This window comes from Pseudorca crassidens, chromosome 4 (assembly GCF_039906515.1).
Source record: "Pseudorca crassidens isolate mPseCra1 chromosome 4, mPseCra1.hap1, whole genome shotgun sequence".
NCBI classification, from domain to species: Eukaryota; Metazoa; Chordata; class Mammalia; order Artiodactyla; family Delphinidae; genus Pseudorca; species Pseudorca crassidens.
The window spans coordinates 1,979,051-1,996,108 of record NC_090299.1 but is presented as its reverse complement, the minus strand read 5'-3'; the positions used below and the strand labels follow the sequence as shown (position 1 = coordinate 1,996,108).

The following is a 17,058-nucleotide window of genomic DNA, read 5'->3' as shown; positions in this document are numbered from 1 at the left end:
TTTTTGCTTATTTTAAAAGTTTTTATTTTGAAACATGCATGTAAAAAAGTATTTAGCAGGTATACGTACAACTTAAGTAAAATAATAAATCAAATGTCCATGTACCTTTCAACCAGCTTCAGAAACAAAATAAATCTAATATTTCTGAAGCTGTTTCTTTCTCCCCATATCCCATAAGTAATCACTATCCTGAGTTATGTGTTAAGCATTTTCTTTCTTTTCCTTACAGTTTTACTTTATATATATTCATCCCTAAGCAATACATTGCTTAATTTTTATCTGTTTGTGAACTTCATGTAATTGCAATCATACTGTATTTTTCGGTGACTTTTTTTCCTCAACACTGTTTCTGAGATTCCTGCAGATGATATACAACATGGCAATAATTTATTCATCCTCATTGCTGTATAGTGCCTATTGGATGAATATACAATTTATGTATCCACCTTCTGTCAATGGACGTGGTTTTCATTTTGCCATTAAAAACAATGCTATGAACATTCTTATACCTGTCTCCTAGTGTACATGGTACAAGTTTCTCCAGGGTAACAAAGTAGGAGGTGAAGCCAATTATTTTCCAAAGGGCCTAATTAAATGTACACTCCTGCTAGTAGTATATGATAGTTCTGTGCTTCTACAACCATCTTTCCTAAAAATTAAAATCTGATGTCTGTGAAATGGTATTCCATCGTGACTTTATAATTTCCCAGTTACAACTGAGTTGAGCAACATTTCATATTTTTATAAGCCAGTCTCATTTCCCCTTCTGTGAAATTCCTGTAAATTGCCTTGTCTTTTGTCCATTTTATACTGGTTGCTTACTGATAGTTCTTCATCTATTCTGGATACTAATTTCTTGTTGGCTAACCGTGAGGCAAAATCTTCTAGGTTGTAAGCTTTTATTTTCACTCTCTTTATGGTGTCTTTTAATGATGAGAAATTTGTTTACTTTAATGTAGTCAAATGATTTATTCATCTTTTCTTTTATGATAAGTGCTTTTGTGTCTTAAGACAACTTTCCTTAAGTCAGAGGTTAAAGGTAAGTGATTTTCACTTATACAGATCCTAAAATTTTTTAAGTATTATCTTTCACACTCAATGCTTAATTCATTGGAATTGCTTTGTGACTCTATACAGTATAAGGTAAGAATCCAATACAATTTTCCAATTCTGATTTTTCAATCTAATTGTGCCAGCACCAATTACAGCCTGGTCCATCATTCTTCCCTTGATGATCTGCAATGCAGACTCTTTTGTATATCTGATTTCTTTTTTTTTTTTAATATTTATTTATTTATTTGGGTGCACCGGGTCTTAGTTGAGGCATGCAGGATCTCCACTGCAGCATGCGGGATCTAGTTCCCTGACCAGAAACTGAACTCAGGCCCCCTGAACTGGAACCGTGGAGTCTTAACCACTGGACCACCAGTGAAGTCCCTGTATATCTGATTTCAGTACATAAAGATCTAGTTCTGGGCTCTGTCCCACTGGTTTATCTGTTTCTGCCTTTCCCCAAAGCACACTATTTTAGTTACCATCACTTTATAAGTTTGACACTTGATAGGAAAAAATATCTCCTTACCTAGTTCTTCAGGAGTTATCTATTCTAGGCCTTTTTTCCTCCACATAAGTTTTAGAAGCACGCTCATGCTATGAGGTCCCACATTAAAAAAATACTACATAGCCAGTTTTACTCACTTTTTTCTTTGTCTATGTATATATATATATACACACACACATAATTCATATAGCTATAAACAGTATACATTTTATATTTTCTCTTTTATAATAATTATTTTCCATGGTTTCAGATGGTCTTTATCAATTATTTTTCATAATATGTAACATTCCCTCAAGCTGATGTTGAATAACTGAGCCATTTCCCACCTACTGATGGATATTAAGACTCAAATTTTTTTATTATTACAGATAATGCTATAATAAATATATTTATACATCATGTTTTCTTCTTTGACTTCTTTCTTTAACATATATTTCCAAGAGTGAGCTTAACAGATCTACATATTATAATGGAAAAGCTTAAAATATACAATCTTCAGAATCTGAAACAAAAAGGAGAAAGTGCTAAATACTGATGTAGACTGAAAAAAGAGAGGACATTTCAAAGTAAGTTTTCTAGTCCCTGATGGCGTAGCACTGGTCTAACTGCGAGTCTTCCCACATGTAATGCCCCTTCTCTGTGCACAAGGAATGAGCGCTAACGTCATTCACCGAAAACACAATACACCCGACTCACTATCTCTGGCAGAGATCCCTATCATGTCCTCAGAACACAGTCACTGTGGACCCGCTGCCACCTCTGGAGCCCACCACCTCGGAGGGTTAGCATTCCTTGGAATCCAGAATGGAGGTGAACCTAGCATTCCACTGACACCCAGAGGCATTTAGGGACGGAAAGACCCTGCCATTGGCTAAGAGCCACCAAGAGAGGAAGCCCACCTCATGTGCCAACTGGGCTATCCTGTCTTTTGACACCCCCGCTCAAAAGCTTCTCTAAATCCAATGCAATCTTAAGACAGAGATTAATTCAGACAATCATCTCCAATCCTCTAACACCTGTTAGCACTTTTAAATCCCTTTAGCAGAAAATCCCTATTGCCCTCCTTCAAAGAAAGGGCACGATGACCTGTTGGCACTTTTTGGCTGCACTGATACTATTAATATTTCTTTTCTGTTAAATCTATATATGATAACGCCTAGACTGTGAAACCAAAATATGGATGCTATAAATAGTTAAAAAAACAAAAACTTTCTTCCTCAAAGATTTTCTAGTTCACAAGATATAAGAAATATGTTTTGTAACTTGAATTTCTTTTTTATTCAGTGTTAAGTCCCAAAGAGATCACTTACAGAAAAGTAAACACCTAACTAATGTTTTTTTAATTTTTTTTTTGCAGAACACAGGCCTCTCACTGTTGTGGCCTCCCCCGTTGCAGAGCACAGGCTCCGGACGCGCAGGCTCAGCGGCCATGGCTCACGGGCCCAGCCGTTCCGCAGCATGTGGGATCTTCCCGAACCGGGGTACGAACCCGTGTCCCCTGCATCGGCAGGCGGACTCTCAACCACTGCGCCACCAGGGAAGCCCCTAACTAATGTTTTAATTCTGCCAAGTCCTAAATAATTAAAGGGGGAAAAAAATGATCAATTTAAGCAATTCAAACTTATTTAAATAGCATTCATAATAGGACTAGTAGTAAACAGCTTTTAAAATCCCCAGAGAATGTAAGGCTGGCATTAAGCCAAGGATTACATTTCCTCTTAGCAATGTAATATTTTCATGGAACTAATTTTTAGGCAACCATTTAGCATTAAATCTCTACACAGGGGCTTCCCTGGTGACGCAGTGGTTGAGAATCTGCCTGCCAATGCACGGGACATGGGTTCGAGCCCTGGTCTGGGAAGATCCCACATGCCGCGGAGCAACTGGGTCCATGAGCCACAACTACTGAGCCTGCGCATCTGGAGCCTGTGCTCCGCAACAAGAGAGGCCGAGATAGTGAGAGGCCCGCGCACCGCGATAAAGAGTGGCCCCCGCTCGCCGCAACTAGAGAAAGCCCTCACACAGAAACGAAGACCCAATGCAGCCAAAAATAAATAAATAAACTTATTAAAAAAAAAAAATCTACATAGACGTTCTGTCAAGTATAATTAGCCACAGAGGCCAGCAATTTCCACGCAGGCACAAGGAAGAGAGCCAGCTCTTGTGGGAGGCTAACTGGATCCACTGACCAAATATCAAAAGGCGCCTCCTCTGTGCCCAGCACAGGAATTCTTCCCAGGACACAGCCGGAGGCTCCTTTCATGGAGCTGATGTGGACGACGAACAAACGTACAGTATGGATGATGGTAACTGCTGTGGGGGAAATAAAGCAGGTGTTCTAGGGTGGAAGTGACATTCCACAGGCAAGACAGCATAGATACAACAGGGTCAGGTCTGCGTTTTGAAAGGTTCACTTTAGCGGCAATGTGGAGAAAAGAGGGGAGGGTAACTCGGTATATCTGGCAAAGATCCCTACCACATCCCAGAAGCACAGTGCACTAGTCACAAAGGTGGGCTTCAGACTACCATCAAAGAGCATTCCTTGGAGTCAAGAATGGAGCTGGGAACCTCCCTGGTGGTCCACTGGGTAAGACTCCGTGTGCCCAATGCAGGGGGCCCGTGTTCAATCCCTGGTCAGGGAACTAGATCCTGCATGCATGCCACAACTAAAAGCATGCCTGCCGCAACTAAGAAGCCCACATCCAGCAACTAAGATCCTTTCACAGCCAAAACAAATAAATAAATACTTAAAAAAAAAAAATGAATGAAGCTGAACTAAGCACTGCTGGTTATGAGTCCACAAGTAAAAAACACCTACACATGTGTATTAAGTACTGTGTGTACTGAGTGTGTTGAGTATGGAGAAAAGGGTAAAACGATTTAAACGTCTGTTAATGCTGGTTATCTCAAGGGGGACAAGACTATTCACAGGATTACGATTTCTTCTTTCAACGTCTGTGTAAGGGACGCTTGCCACAATAAGCACACACTATATTAATAATTTAAAATATCCAATAAGGGGCTTCCCTGGTGGCGCAGTGGTTAAGAATCCTCCTTCCAATGCAGGGGACACAGGTTTGAGCCCTGGTCCGGGAATATCCCACATGCTGCAGAGCAACTAAACCCCTGTGCCACGACTAACGAGCCTGTGCTCTAGAGCCCACGAGCCACAACTACTGAGCCTGCGCTCTAGAGCCCTTGAGCCACAACTACTGAGCCTGTGCGCCACAACTACTGAAGCCCATGTGCCCTAGAGCCTGTGCTCCTCAACAAGGGAAGCCACCGCAATGAGAAGCATGCACACTGCAACCAAGAGTAGCCCCTGCTCGCTGCAACTAGGGAAACCCTGAGCGCAGCAACGAAGACCCAATGCAGCCAAAAACAAATTAAAAAAAAAAAAAGAATGAATTGAAGAAACTAGAGGTCCTGATAATGTTGAAAAATGGCTAAAACTGGAATATCTGAAGAAATAAATATGAGAGATAGAAGGCTTTGGTCCAAGTAGGAAAGAAAACATCTTCATTCTTGATTTTTTAGGCATAAAAAGAACTTTAGGAACTGCCTATAATTTGGTAAACACTCATTTATTAGGTGAGCAAGCAAGAAAGGAGTTTTAAAGAACTACTGTTCTCATAATTTTTAATTCAAACTGGCTAATTCTCAGATTATTATACTCTGCAGTCAGCAATCAGAAGGAAGGTGTTCCAAGATTTACTTCAGCTCAGCCAGATTCCCTCTCCCCCTAAATGAAAACAGGTGGTGCCAGACACATACTACTCCACTTATCATTCAGTTACTACCCCATTTAATACTCACTGTGATGTGATTGTAGATAAGCTGAGACCATCCAAAGAGATCTGCTAGTCGGTAAAACGCTGCCAGTTTACACCGCAATAACTTCTCCCCTTTGTCATAGGCAATAGAATCAGATCCTCTAAGGTCATTCACAGGAGTCACCATACCAAGACCTGAAATGAAAAAAGAAACAAGACTCAAAGATTTAATATTTCTTGTCAAATGTAAATCAAATAATAGTTGAGATATTAATCGTCCCACAATGGGCCATAAGGTAAGTCTTGAAAACGTCAAAGACTATTTCATAAAGACCAAGTTCCCCAACATTAATACAATTAAGGTAGAAATCAATAACAGAAAGGTAATAAAATTTGTAGCATGCAGTAAAGCAAAACTTAGAAGGACATTTACAGTATTAAACATATACATTATGGGGCTTCCCTGGTGGCGCAGTGGTTAAGAATCCACCTGCCAATGCAGCGGACACGAGTTCAAGCCCTGGTCTGGGAAGATCCCACATGCAGCGGAGCAACTAAGCCCATGCACCACAACCACTGAGCCTGCCCTCTAGAGCCCACGAGCCACAACTACTGAAGCCTCCGTGCCTAGAGCCTGTGCTCTGCAACAAGAGAAGCCACCATAATGAGAAGCCCACGCACCACAACGAAGAGTAGCCCCCGCTCACCGCAACTAGAGAAAACCTGCATGCAGCAACAAAGACCCAACGCAGCCAAAAATAATAAATAAGTAAGTAAGTAAATAAATTTATTACAAAAAAAAAAAGAGGGGAGGGGAGGAGAGGGGAATATGGGGCTGGGAACGAGAGAAAAGAAAAGAAGAAAAGAGAAAAGACCCAGATAAAAGCAAGGGAGGAGAATTAAATAAGCTGCCATATTTTTTAGCACTTCACAAAAACAACAGAAGAGGGAGCTCTAGAGTCAGGATTCCTGAACTGGACTCCTCCAGGAAAACTAATTTCATGTAAAAATGAACAGAAAAATATCATGATCAAATACCACACAAAAATTATTCAAAGAGGGCTTCCGTGGTGGTACAGGGGTTAAGAATCCGCCTGCCGATGCAGGGGACACGGGTCCAAGCCCTAGTCTGGGAAGATCCCACATTCTGTGGAGCAATTAGGCCCATGTGCCACAACTACTGAGCCTAGGCTCTAAAGCCCACGAGCCACAACTACTGGGCCCACGCACCGCAACTACTGAAGCCCATGCGCCTAGAGCCTGTGCTCCGCAACAAGAGAAGCCACGGGGGCTTCCCTGGTGGCACAGTGGTTAAGAGTCCGCCTGCTAATGCAGGGGACATGGGTTCGTGCCCCGGTCTGGGAAGATCCCACATGACGCGGAGCGGCTGGGCCCGTGAGCCATGGCCGCTGAGCCTGCGCGTCCGGAGCTTGTGCTCCGCAACGGGAGAAGCCACAACAGTGAGAGGCCCGTGTACAGCAAAAAAAAAAAAAAAAGAGAAGCCACGGCAATGAGAAGACCACGCACCACAATGAAGAGTAGCCTCCACTCTCCACAACTAGAGAAAGCCTGCACGCAGCAACGAAGACCCTATGCAGCCAAAAATAAATTAATTAAATAAATTTTAAAAATAAATTATTAAAAGAAAAAAGCAAAATCACATTCCTACACATAACAAAAGCACAAAAAACATATCCACAAAACAAATGAAAACTATAACCTATTATTTCATAAAAGATAAAGAAAGGCATTAATAATAAAAGATAAGAAAAATGTTTAATATAATTAGAAAAATTCAGAAATGAGGGCTAGAATATAAAAGGAATTAGATATAAATGAAAAATAATTTTAAAAATAAATATTAAAAACAGCGTAAAGGTGAAAGAGGAGAAAAACTTTTTAAATCATAAAGAAATGAAGAAAGTGATAAAAAGAACTTGAGAAAACGTTGACAGTTAAAGAAGTCAGACAAGGAAAATCCATCATGTGCATACCAGGAAACGAAAGCAAGGGAACAGAATGAATATTAAAAACCAATTCAAGAAAACACTCTGAAAATAAAAAAGGTTTGGAAGGGCACATCATCTGAGAAAACTGCCCAGAAAGACAAACACCAAGACATATTCTGGTAAAATTTCTGGACTCTAAAGAAAAAGGAAAATAGATTATGAGCATCAAGGAAAAGAAACCAAGTAACTTATATGGAAAGATTGTCTTCAAATTCTAAGAAAATGAATTATGCATTTAAGATACACAAAATAGGAAAATGTGAGCCAATGATTTTATACCCAAACTAACTAAACCAAACATATAAAGGCCACAACGCAAGAATGAAGAAATCCTTTCCACAAGTGTTTTCTGGGAAATCTACTATAAAAGCAACTTCAGACAACCAAATTGACTAAAGGGGCACTGATACAAGGACTGGTGGTGAGCATTAAATATATATTTATTACAGAATTAAGTTATTAATTGTAACACAAAATGAATGTAAAAACAAGACCATAACATATATTGGTTATATGCTCTGACAACAGAGAATATAACTATTTTAAAACATGAAGAGAGAACATATTATTGGTATAGGATTGATACTGTGTGGGGTATGTGAGAGAAAGCAAATGAGTTATTAATATTCTAGTTTTGTTATTCCTGGTGTCCTGGAGAACCAGAATTCTTGTTGTAGAAGAAAGAAAAACAAATGTTAGATAGAAGAGGTTAAGTAAAAACCCCTTAGACCTGAATTTTAATTGGAATTATAATTCCAATATATTTATAATTATACTTACAATTCCAATTTATCAATATAGTATACAAATCACAAGGTAATTTTTAAAAATAAATTTATTTGTTTATTTTTGGCTGCATTGGGTCTTCGTTGCTGTGTGCGGGCTTTCTCTAGTTGCAGTGCGTGGGCTTTCTCTATTTGCAGTGAGCAGGGGCTACTCTTTGTTGCAGTGCGCGGGCTTCTCACTGTGGTGGCTTCTCTTGTTGGGGAGCACAGGCTCTAGTTGCGCGGGCTTCAGTAGTCGTGGCTCGCGGGCTATAGAGCGCAGGCTCAGTAGTTGTGGTGCACAGGCTTAGCTGCTCCGCGGCATGTGGGATCTTCCCAGACCAGGGCTCGAACCCATGTCCCCTGCATTGGCAGGCGGATTCTTAGGAAATCTCCAAAAGGTAATTTATATTTCCTAGCTCTATCCACTAAAAAGGTCTAAAAAGAATAACTAACCAGTCAGTAGCAAAGAGCATTTCTAGCACCCAGACTAAAATTTCATTTCTCACAAAAAAAAATCAAGGTTTCTTAGAGAAATGGCTGACTCCAGATCTGGGGCAGGAAATGTACAAGATGAGCCTAGAACATCTCCTACAGGAGGTGGCCTGGAAGCTGTCAAAGACTACTAGGCTCAGGAGTCAACTTGGAGAGGTTCTCTTTAGTCAAAGGTGGGACAATGTGAGTAGTATCAAAAAGGATAACTGCAATGTTTTGAAACACATTAAATATATTTAAATCTCTGCAGGGACTTCCCTGGTGGCGCAGTGGTTAAGACTTTGTGCTCCCAATGCAGGGGGCCTGGGTTCGATCCCTGGTCCGGGAACTAGATCCCACATGCATGCTGCAACTAAGAGTTCTCATGCCACAAAACTAAGGAAGCCAGCGAGCCGCAACTAAGGAGCCCACAAGCTGCAATTAAGGAGCCCGCATGCCACAACTATGGAGCCCATGTGCCGCAACTAAGGAGCCGGCGAGCCACAGGAGCCCTCGAGCCTCAACTATGGAGCCTGTGAGCTGCAACTAAGGAGCCTGCCTGCCACAACTAAGACCCGACACAACCAAATAAATAAATTTTTTTAAAAACCTATGCATTCAAAATAATATTAAAGAAATAGTAACTGGTCACTTTAGAAGATGACAGGAAACCAACTTCTCGTTTTGAATGGTTACCTTTATACAAACCGTACCACGGGGTAAGCAAAAGAGCTGAGAGGAAGTTTCTTTTTGTGCGTGTGGGTTGAGGGCTGACTTCCAATAGATCTCAGCAAGGAAGCTGCTCTGCTCCGTATGAAACCCTGACCAACAAGCAGGTCATCTATGAATGGTTTAGCACCAGCCTCCCTGCAATCATGCGTTGAGTGACAGAGAATGAGGCGGCCCCCTTTCTGGTCATGCCCCATTTCCCAGAGAAGTTTCTCTTTACAGAAATGTTCTAACTAGTAAATACAGAAGAAGGAATGACAAAATTAAAATATCACCATCTTGGAACCTTTGTTAAATTAACGGATCTAGGCATTGAGCAATGATGGCTGCTACAGCACAAATGGCAACAAGCAGGCTTATGTGCCTGCGGGTAGAACACAGTGCCACCTATGCAGTGAGCTTGCCAAAGAACAAAATCCAAATACAGCCAAGCTTCTAGACCCAGCTACCAATTTACTGTAAATACAAAAGAAAAAAGAACATAATGGGCACCATGGAGATGGCATCAGTAAAATTCAAGACTGTAGCAAACTCTACAGGTCAACAAAACCCATTTCCTTTAAAGTGCGAGGAGAAAAAGAGAGATGGAGGGGCAACTTGTAGCTTTAAAAATGCTGAAGAGACAGTAAGTAAAAAAAGACAAATACTAAACCATAATATATTTAAGTATAACCATTTGGATGATAAAACTATAAAGAAAAGCAAGGCAGTGATACCATTCAAGTCAAGACGGTGATTCCTTTTAAGAGGGCAAGCAACTGATAAAACTTTATTTCTTAACCAGGGTGCTGGTTATAAAGGCGCTCACCTTAAACCACTCATACGTTATATATCTTTTTGTTCTATGCCATCTACATACATTATATTCCACAACAAAGGTTAAAATTCACATTAAAATTTTTTATATGTGAGAAGTAAACTATTAGATACAATTAAAACTAGATTTTTTTCTTCCTTCTTTTTTTGGTGTGGCACTATTAAAATTTCCTTTATCTCTGACTAGAAAACAATATGTGAGTAAATATATTACATTGTCCTTTATTATCTAATTCATATAAATATCACTAGAATCCATTCAGAATCCATGTGAGGACTTCCCTGGTGGTGCAGTGGTTAAGAATTCGCCTGCCAATGCAGGGGACACGGGTTCGACCCCTGGTCCAGGAAGATCCCACATGCCGTGGAGCTACTAAGCCATGCGCCACAACTACTGAGCCTGCGCTCTAGAGCCCGTGGGCCACAACTACTGAACCCACGCAACACAACTACTGAAGCCCATGCGCCTAGAGCCTGTGCTCTGCAACAAGAGAAGCCACTGCAATGAGAAGCCTGTGCACCACAACAAAGAGTAGCCCCCGCTCGCCGCAACTAGAGAAAGCCCGTGTGCAGCAACAAAGACCCACCGCAGCCAAAAATAAAATTAAATAAATAAATAAATAAATAAAAAAGAATCCATGTGAAAACATGAAAACCTAGTGACTACCATTCAACTTCAGGATGGAAGTGTGAGCTAGTAAATTACATGTGATTTTTAACACTCTCTGGACATTAATGATATTATCACTCAGGTGAATGTCAATCAACTTCTAAGAATACCAGAGAACAGACAGGTAAATAGCACATGGCAGGTGATCTAACGCAAACCAATACCTTAAGTTGGTAGTCAGAAGCTGATTATCCAACTAGAAACATCAGAGACTGATCCAGGGCACAGTACACAGCAGGTCACATTAGCTGATGCTCAAGGTACCCTGGGCTCCACCTTGTCACGTTAACGTTTACAAATTCAACAGCCACGGCAAAGCGCCATCTCTGCACAACTATCTTTGCTAACTAACTTTGCTCACATTCACCCACCCAACAGTTTTCTTCTAGCTTTCTTTTGGAATTTTTCTGTTTCTCATTCATTTGCGAAGAGCAGTGAGGAATGGTGGATAAGAAATGTTGGCTTGGGGCTTCCCTGGTGGCGCAGTGGTTAAGAATCCGCCTGCCAATGCAGGGGACACGGGTTTGAGCCCTGGTCCGGGAAGATCCCACATGCCGCGGAGCAACTAAGCCCATGCACCACAACTACTGAGCCTGCGCTCTAGAGACCATGAGCCACAACTACTGAACCCCGTGCGCCTAGAGCCCGTGCTCCACAACAAGAGAAACCACTGTAATGAGAAGCCCACGCACCGCAACCAAGAGTAGCCCCTGCTCGTCACAACTAGAGAAAGCCCGCGTGCAGCAACGAAGACCCAACACAGCCAAAAATTTAAAATGAAATAAATAAATTTATTTTAAAAAAAAAAAGAAATGTTGGCTTGACTGAAATAAGTTCAGGCAAAATCAAAATCAATGTGCTACTCCCCAAGCATTATTTCTAATTAGTTTTTTTTTTTTAATTCATAAAGGGTCTGAGAAGCCACATAAAAAGTTACCTGCCTGAGAAATAACAGTCCCACTGGCTCATAAAAAAGGAGCCCTCTATAGTCAAGACATTTTTAGGCCTATCTTTTACTACAACTAAAACTCAATTTTTAAAAAAACCTCAATTCTATGTATTACATAGTGTGTGCTCATCTATTTCACATTGGAAAACATTAGGAAATTTTACCTGGAAAATGACAAAGAATGTATACCAAGTCAGGAACTACTCACTCATGTTTAAGGCAGCCATCCCTCCCTGCGGAGCTGCCGGGTAGACATTCGGTACATTCGTGGTCATAAAATCTGCAATCTGCTGTAATGCCAATAGGCCTGTGGGATTCTTCCCCTTCTTAAATTGTTCCTGTATCATTGATTCCAATTCTTCACAGAAAGCCTAATAAAAGGCAAATTAAAACAATGAGATATCGTTTCTTTTCTGTTCCTTGGGAAGGCAAGGGTAACTATCGCATAGACTAATTTTCTGTTTGTTTTCATCCAGTGCTGGAAAGGCAAATGGATGGTCTCAATATGTCACTACCTGGAGCATAAATAAGTACATTCTTTTTGGACAGTAATTTAACAAGATAAAAGCTTAAAAATTTGAACAGGCATCCTATTCCTAGGAATCTTTTCTAAGGAACTCATCACAGATGTGCTCAAAGACTTATTCATAAGGATGCTCATTCCAGCATTATTACCAATAAAAGGGAAAACAGGTAACAGTCTACATTTTAAACAGTAGGGGACTGATTAAATACCCTGAGTCACCTTACAACACCTGACACTGTTCTAGGCACTGAGGACACATAGGAAGAAAATGGCTTTGCCATCAGGAACTTAAAACTTAGTAAGGAAAACACAAAAAGAAAAAATCCACAGTACAAAGGACCCTCTGTATCAACAGCATTCCAGATGACCTATATGTGCACAGTATGGAGCTGCGCTTAGCAACTACCAGTGAGTGAGGCCTGGAGCCACCCATCTGGACCCCAGACTCTTTCCTCAACCAGCAGTCACCAGCCAATGACCTTGCCTGCTTGCTTGCTTGGTCCTAACTCCGGATGGTTAAATATCCACACCCTCCCCTCTCAGCTCCCTGATCGCCTCTCCTCCGACGACTGTGTCATCCAATTCACCCCGGCCTCCTATTTCCATGGTCATGCCCTAGAGACCTGCTCATTTCTAGTAACTGGGCCCCTCTTCAGTCTCGGAGCCAAGCACATGCTCTCCAAACACCCTCTCCTAGTGTCCGTCTTGATCCTAAGACCTTATCACCATCCCGTACCTTCCCTGTGTCCTGACCTCTCTCACTCAGCTTAGGCCCTTGGTTTAAAACTATAGCCATTCCCTTGCTTACAACTTCAACTCTCTACCATTTCATCTGGCAAAATCCCAACCCCATGTTAAGTTCAACTCTTCACACCCTTTCTATTCACGCTGCTGAAAGTGGCTGGGGGGCAAAAACGAAGACCGTACCGCACTGTCTCACTGTAAATCCATGACCACTGACCTGAGTGCACCCTTGACATTAACCCAGGGATCATTCCTGACCTTTCTTGCCCATTCTCTCGCCTACTCTCCATGCCTTCTCTACACCACTCCCCGTGCCCATTCTAAGCAGATGCCTCCACTTGTTATTCCACTGAGAACAGAGAATCAGTCTGAAGGAAACTTCCACAGGTTCCCTCGCACATCTCCCAACTGTCAGCATCTGTACACACAGGGTGGGCCTTCCCACTCCTTACTGCAGTTGAACGATCCACGCTCCTAAAACCAAAAAACCAACACCGGGTACATTCTACTCAGTAAAGCCCAGGCCTTACCAGTCTTTCCTCTAGGGTTCTTTCTCTGTTCCCAGACCCCACAGTGCATGTGGATCAGTAACATTTTGATGCTGACTGTGTTCTTGACCCCTGTGGGTAGGGACTTGGCATCCCCAGTGCCCCCAGCACAGTGCCTGGCACACACTCGGTACTGAAAGTTTAGCTTCTTCACTCTATCCTTAGTGATTTTCACTTGGTTTCTTGTTGCTTTTACACAGGAAAACTGCTCAAGCCAAGTCTAGATGTTATCCTGATTCTTTTTTTTTTCCCTCACCTCTTCCTCCCCATCCATCAGCAAGTCCTATTTATTCCACCTTCAAAACAGAACACAAATGAGTTTACCTCTCTCCACCTCTACCACCACCACTCTGGCCCAAGCTACCACTACCTCTTGCTTGGAAAGACACCTTATTCTCTTGCCCTTTACGGTGCTCTCTGTATACCAACCCAGAATGAGTTACTCAAAGACTGAAGCGTGCCGTTCCCATCTGCACCGTACCCTGAGCTGGGCTGACACAGCCTCTGAGGCAACTGCCCCTTGCTCCCTCTCCAATCTCACACACCCCACACTCCCGCTTCCTATGCCCAGACCACACTGGCTGCCCTTGGACTCTTCAAGCTCATTCCTGTCCTGGGAATTTCATGTCTGCTTCTCCCCCATCCCTGCATGGCCGGCTCCTTCCTGTCATTCAGAGTTCAGGTCAAATCTTCCTCACTCAGAGAGGTTTGTTCTACCCAGTCACACTCAATCTAATCATCCAGCTGTTTCCTGCACTGTGCTTCTATTTGTTGCTCCTTGGTTATCTCCTTCGACTACAATGTAAAGTCTGAGACTTGATCTGGGCGTTTACACAGGTGTTATACATATGTCAAAATTCATCAAGCTGTACACTTAAGACTTGTGTACTTTACTGTAAGTTATATTATTGAGGAATAATATATGAATAATAATAACAACCAAACAAATAAGCTTTGTATGCTAAGTACCCAGTTCCTTGCAGACAGAGATGATCAACATTTAAAAAAATAACTCAAATGAATTATCTGCCAAGTGATACCCCAAAATATTAAGGAAATAAAACAAGAACAGATTAAAAGGATAAAAAGAATGAAGCACACATAAAGACAGCAGCATCAACATGAAAAAACTATGAAAACAGCACTACTTTACCTAAAGATGCAAACAGAAGACAGTTGGGCGTGACTGTGGTTCAAATGCCGACCATAACTAAAGGTAAAATCAATCAACAATCAGGTGTTGCTGAGACCTACTAAGTGCCCAGCACCAAGCTAGGTGTTTTGGAGGAAAGAGTAATTTTCAAATGGTCGTTATAAAGACTCTCTGGCGAAGCAGTTAGAGAGTGAAAAGGAGAAATGAACACCTCCTATCCTTTACGATAATGAAGATTTTTCATTTGTGTGTCTGATAACTTGAACTAAACTGAACTCTTTAACAGCCATACATATATACGAGGCACTGATTTCCTGTGTTAAGGTAAACGGACTATGACACATACAACAGAGCATAAGAGCTGAAGTAGTGGAAGAAGGAAGAGGACACTTGGTCAGAGACAAAGCTTCTCTTACGGGACTTTGCAGAATCATGGACACCCTCTTTTTTTGCTCCATCATATTGAAGTCCTGGCGAAGGTCTGGTGCCATGTTCCTCTCTCGCAAGTATTCTGGATTGTTCTCATCCACTCTGTCAAAATACCTCTCTTTGTGAGGGGCTGTGGTCGGGGGTGGTGAGGTCACCACTGCAGCCCGAGTATCACCATTCATTGCACAATCTTTCTAGGTTCCTACAGAATCAAAACAAAAGACAGTATTGTTTTTGAATCAATGTCCAGTAGCATTTCATAATGAGAACATCAGCCTGATAAATACAGTCTCCAGCATGAGGATGCCCTGACTGACTGACCAGTCAGAGCCATGACGTGTGATGCTTCTTTGTGGCTTCTGAGGCACGTGGCTGGTCAGCCATCGCCCACCTGTCCACCAACAAGGGCAGTTTTTGTCCTTGCCACTGTTCTTCAGCAGACAACAAGAAAACAATAACAAAGCTAGTATATCCTCTGACAAACTGAAAAAATATAATTAGATATGAAAATTTTGACCACAAGATAGTTTCAAGTCAACATATTGTCCCAAACAGACAGGATCTTCTAAAAGCAGGACAGTTCATTTCTGGAGAAATGTGATTCATGATATTGTCCCCAAAAAGTACTGGTGGCAACTCTGCAAAGGATTTGCCACACAGGTCAAAGGAGAGAAGCCGCTCACACATCTGTATTCATGCAAATGGAAAATGCTCTTCATCAACATCACCTTCTTGGTTCAAAGAACAATAATAGTAGGCTCAGAAAATGTCAGCATGTCCTTGAGTTTGTGAATAACCTGAAAAGATGCCCAAATGGCTCAAATTTAAACATCTGCTAATATGGCTACTTACTTTACAGTCTTTTATTTTAAAAAAAAAACTTATTTATTTATTTGGCTGCGCCAGGTCTTGGTTGCAACATGCGGCATCTTTGTTGCAGCGTGCGGGATCTTTAGTTGCAGCATGGGGGAATCTTTTAATTGCGGCATGGGGGATCTTTTAGTTGCGGCATGCAGGATGTAGTTCCCTGACCAGGGATTGAACACAGGCCCCCTGCCTGGGGAGCTCAGAGTCTTAACCACTGGACCACCAGGGAAGTCCCACTTTACACTCTTTTTAATCCCAATCTTTTATTTGAAATGCTGTTTTGAACACACTAAATTATATTCATCTTTTAACTATAAATCTCTAAATAGCACCTTTACTAATCATACAAATAGTTCATTCTGCTTTTATAACCCACTGAATGACAGCTTTAACAATATATATATGCAATGTTTACTGAGCATCTTTTACGTCCACTGTGCTGGGCACAAAATTAATCAGATGTAGTCCTCACTCTAAGGAAGCTGGACTCACAGTCCAGAAGTGGAGACAGACTCACTGAGAAAGGCGGAGGTGCTGATGTGGAAGTCATCAGCACAGAGGTGGGGCCAGGAGAGGAGAGGAAACTGGCCAGCAGAAGCATGTAAGTTGAGAAGATGGAGCAGAACCAGCACCCAGAACCGATTTTGCCATATAGCTGGTATGTAACTAAAAAGTCTTGAATAAATTAAGAACAAGAAAGAAAGGATAAAGACACAAGGTGAGAAATAGTCTCAGAACCCACAGGCAGAGAGTTTTAATGGCGAGTGAGTGAACAACAGTTCCTCAAGCCACAGAGGATAAGCAACGTGGGGATTTAAAAGAGGTGATTAAACTAGCAACTAAAAAAGTAAATGGTGCTCCTTCTTACACCGTGTACAAAAATTCAGTCCAAACCGAACACAGACCTAAATGTAACAGCAAAAACTACAGAATACGTACAAGAAAGTAAAGGAGTGAATCTAAGAGACCCTGGTTTAGGCAAAGTCTTATGTGACACCAAAAAGATAGCAACAAAAGAAAAAAGATAATCTGGACTTCCTAAAAAT

At 41.6% G+C, this 17,058-nt stretch overlaps 1 protein-coding gene across 11 annotated transcripts in view; it reads right to left on the bottom strand.

The window, feature by feature from the left end:
• Positions 1-17,058, bottom strand: part of ADD1 (adducin 1) — a 76,488-nt gene that overhangs the window by 25,933 nt on the left and 33,497 nt on the right. For all 11 annotated transcript variants that reach the window (XM_067734915.1, XM_067734918.1, XM_067734917.1 and 8 more), the window contains exons 2-4: positions 15,133-15,347; positions 11,954-12,116; positions 5,378-5,529 (exon numbers count right to left, since the gene is read on the bottom strand). In XM_067734915.1, coding sequence (XP_067591016.1) covers positions 5,378-5,529; positions 11,954-12,116; positions 15,133-15,327 — 510 coding nt within the window. In that variant the 5' untranslated portion in view covers positions 15,328-15,347. The remainder of the gene's footprint in view (positions 1-5,377; positions 5,530-11,953; positions 12,117-15,132; positions 15,348-17,058) is intronic.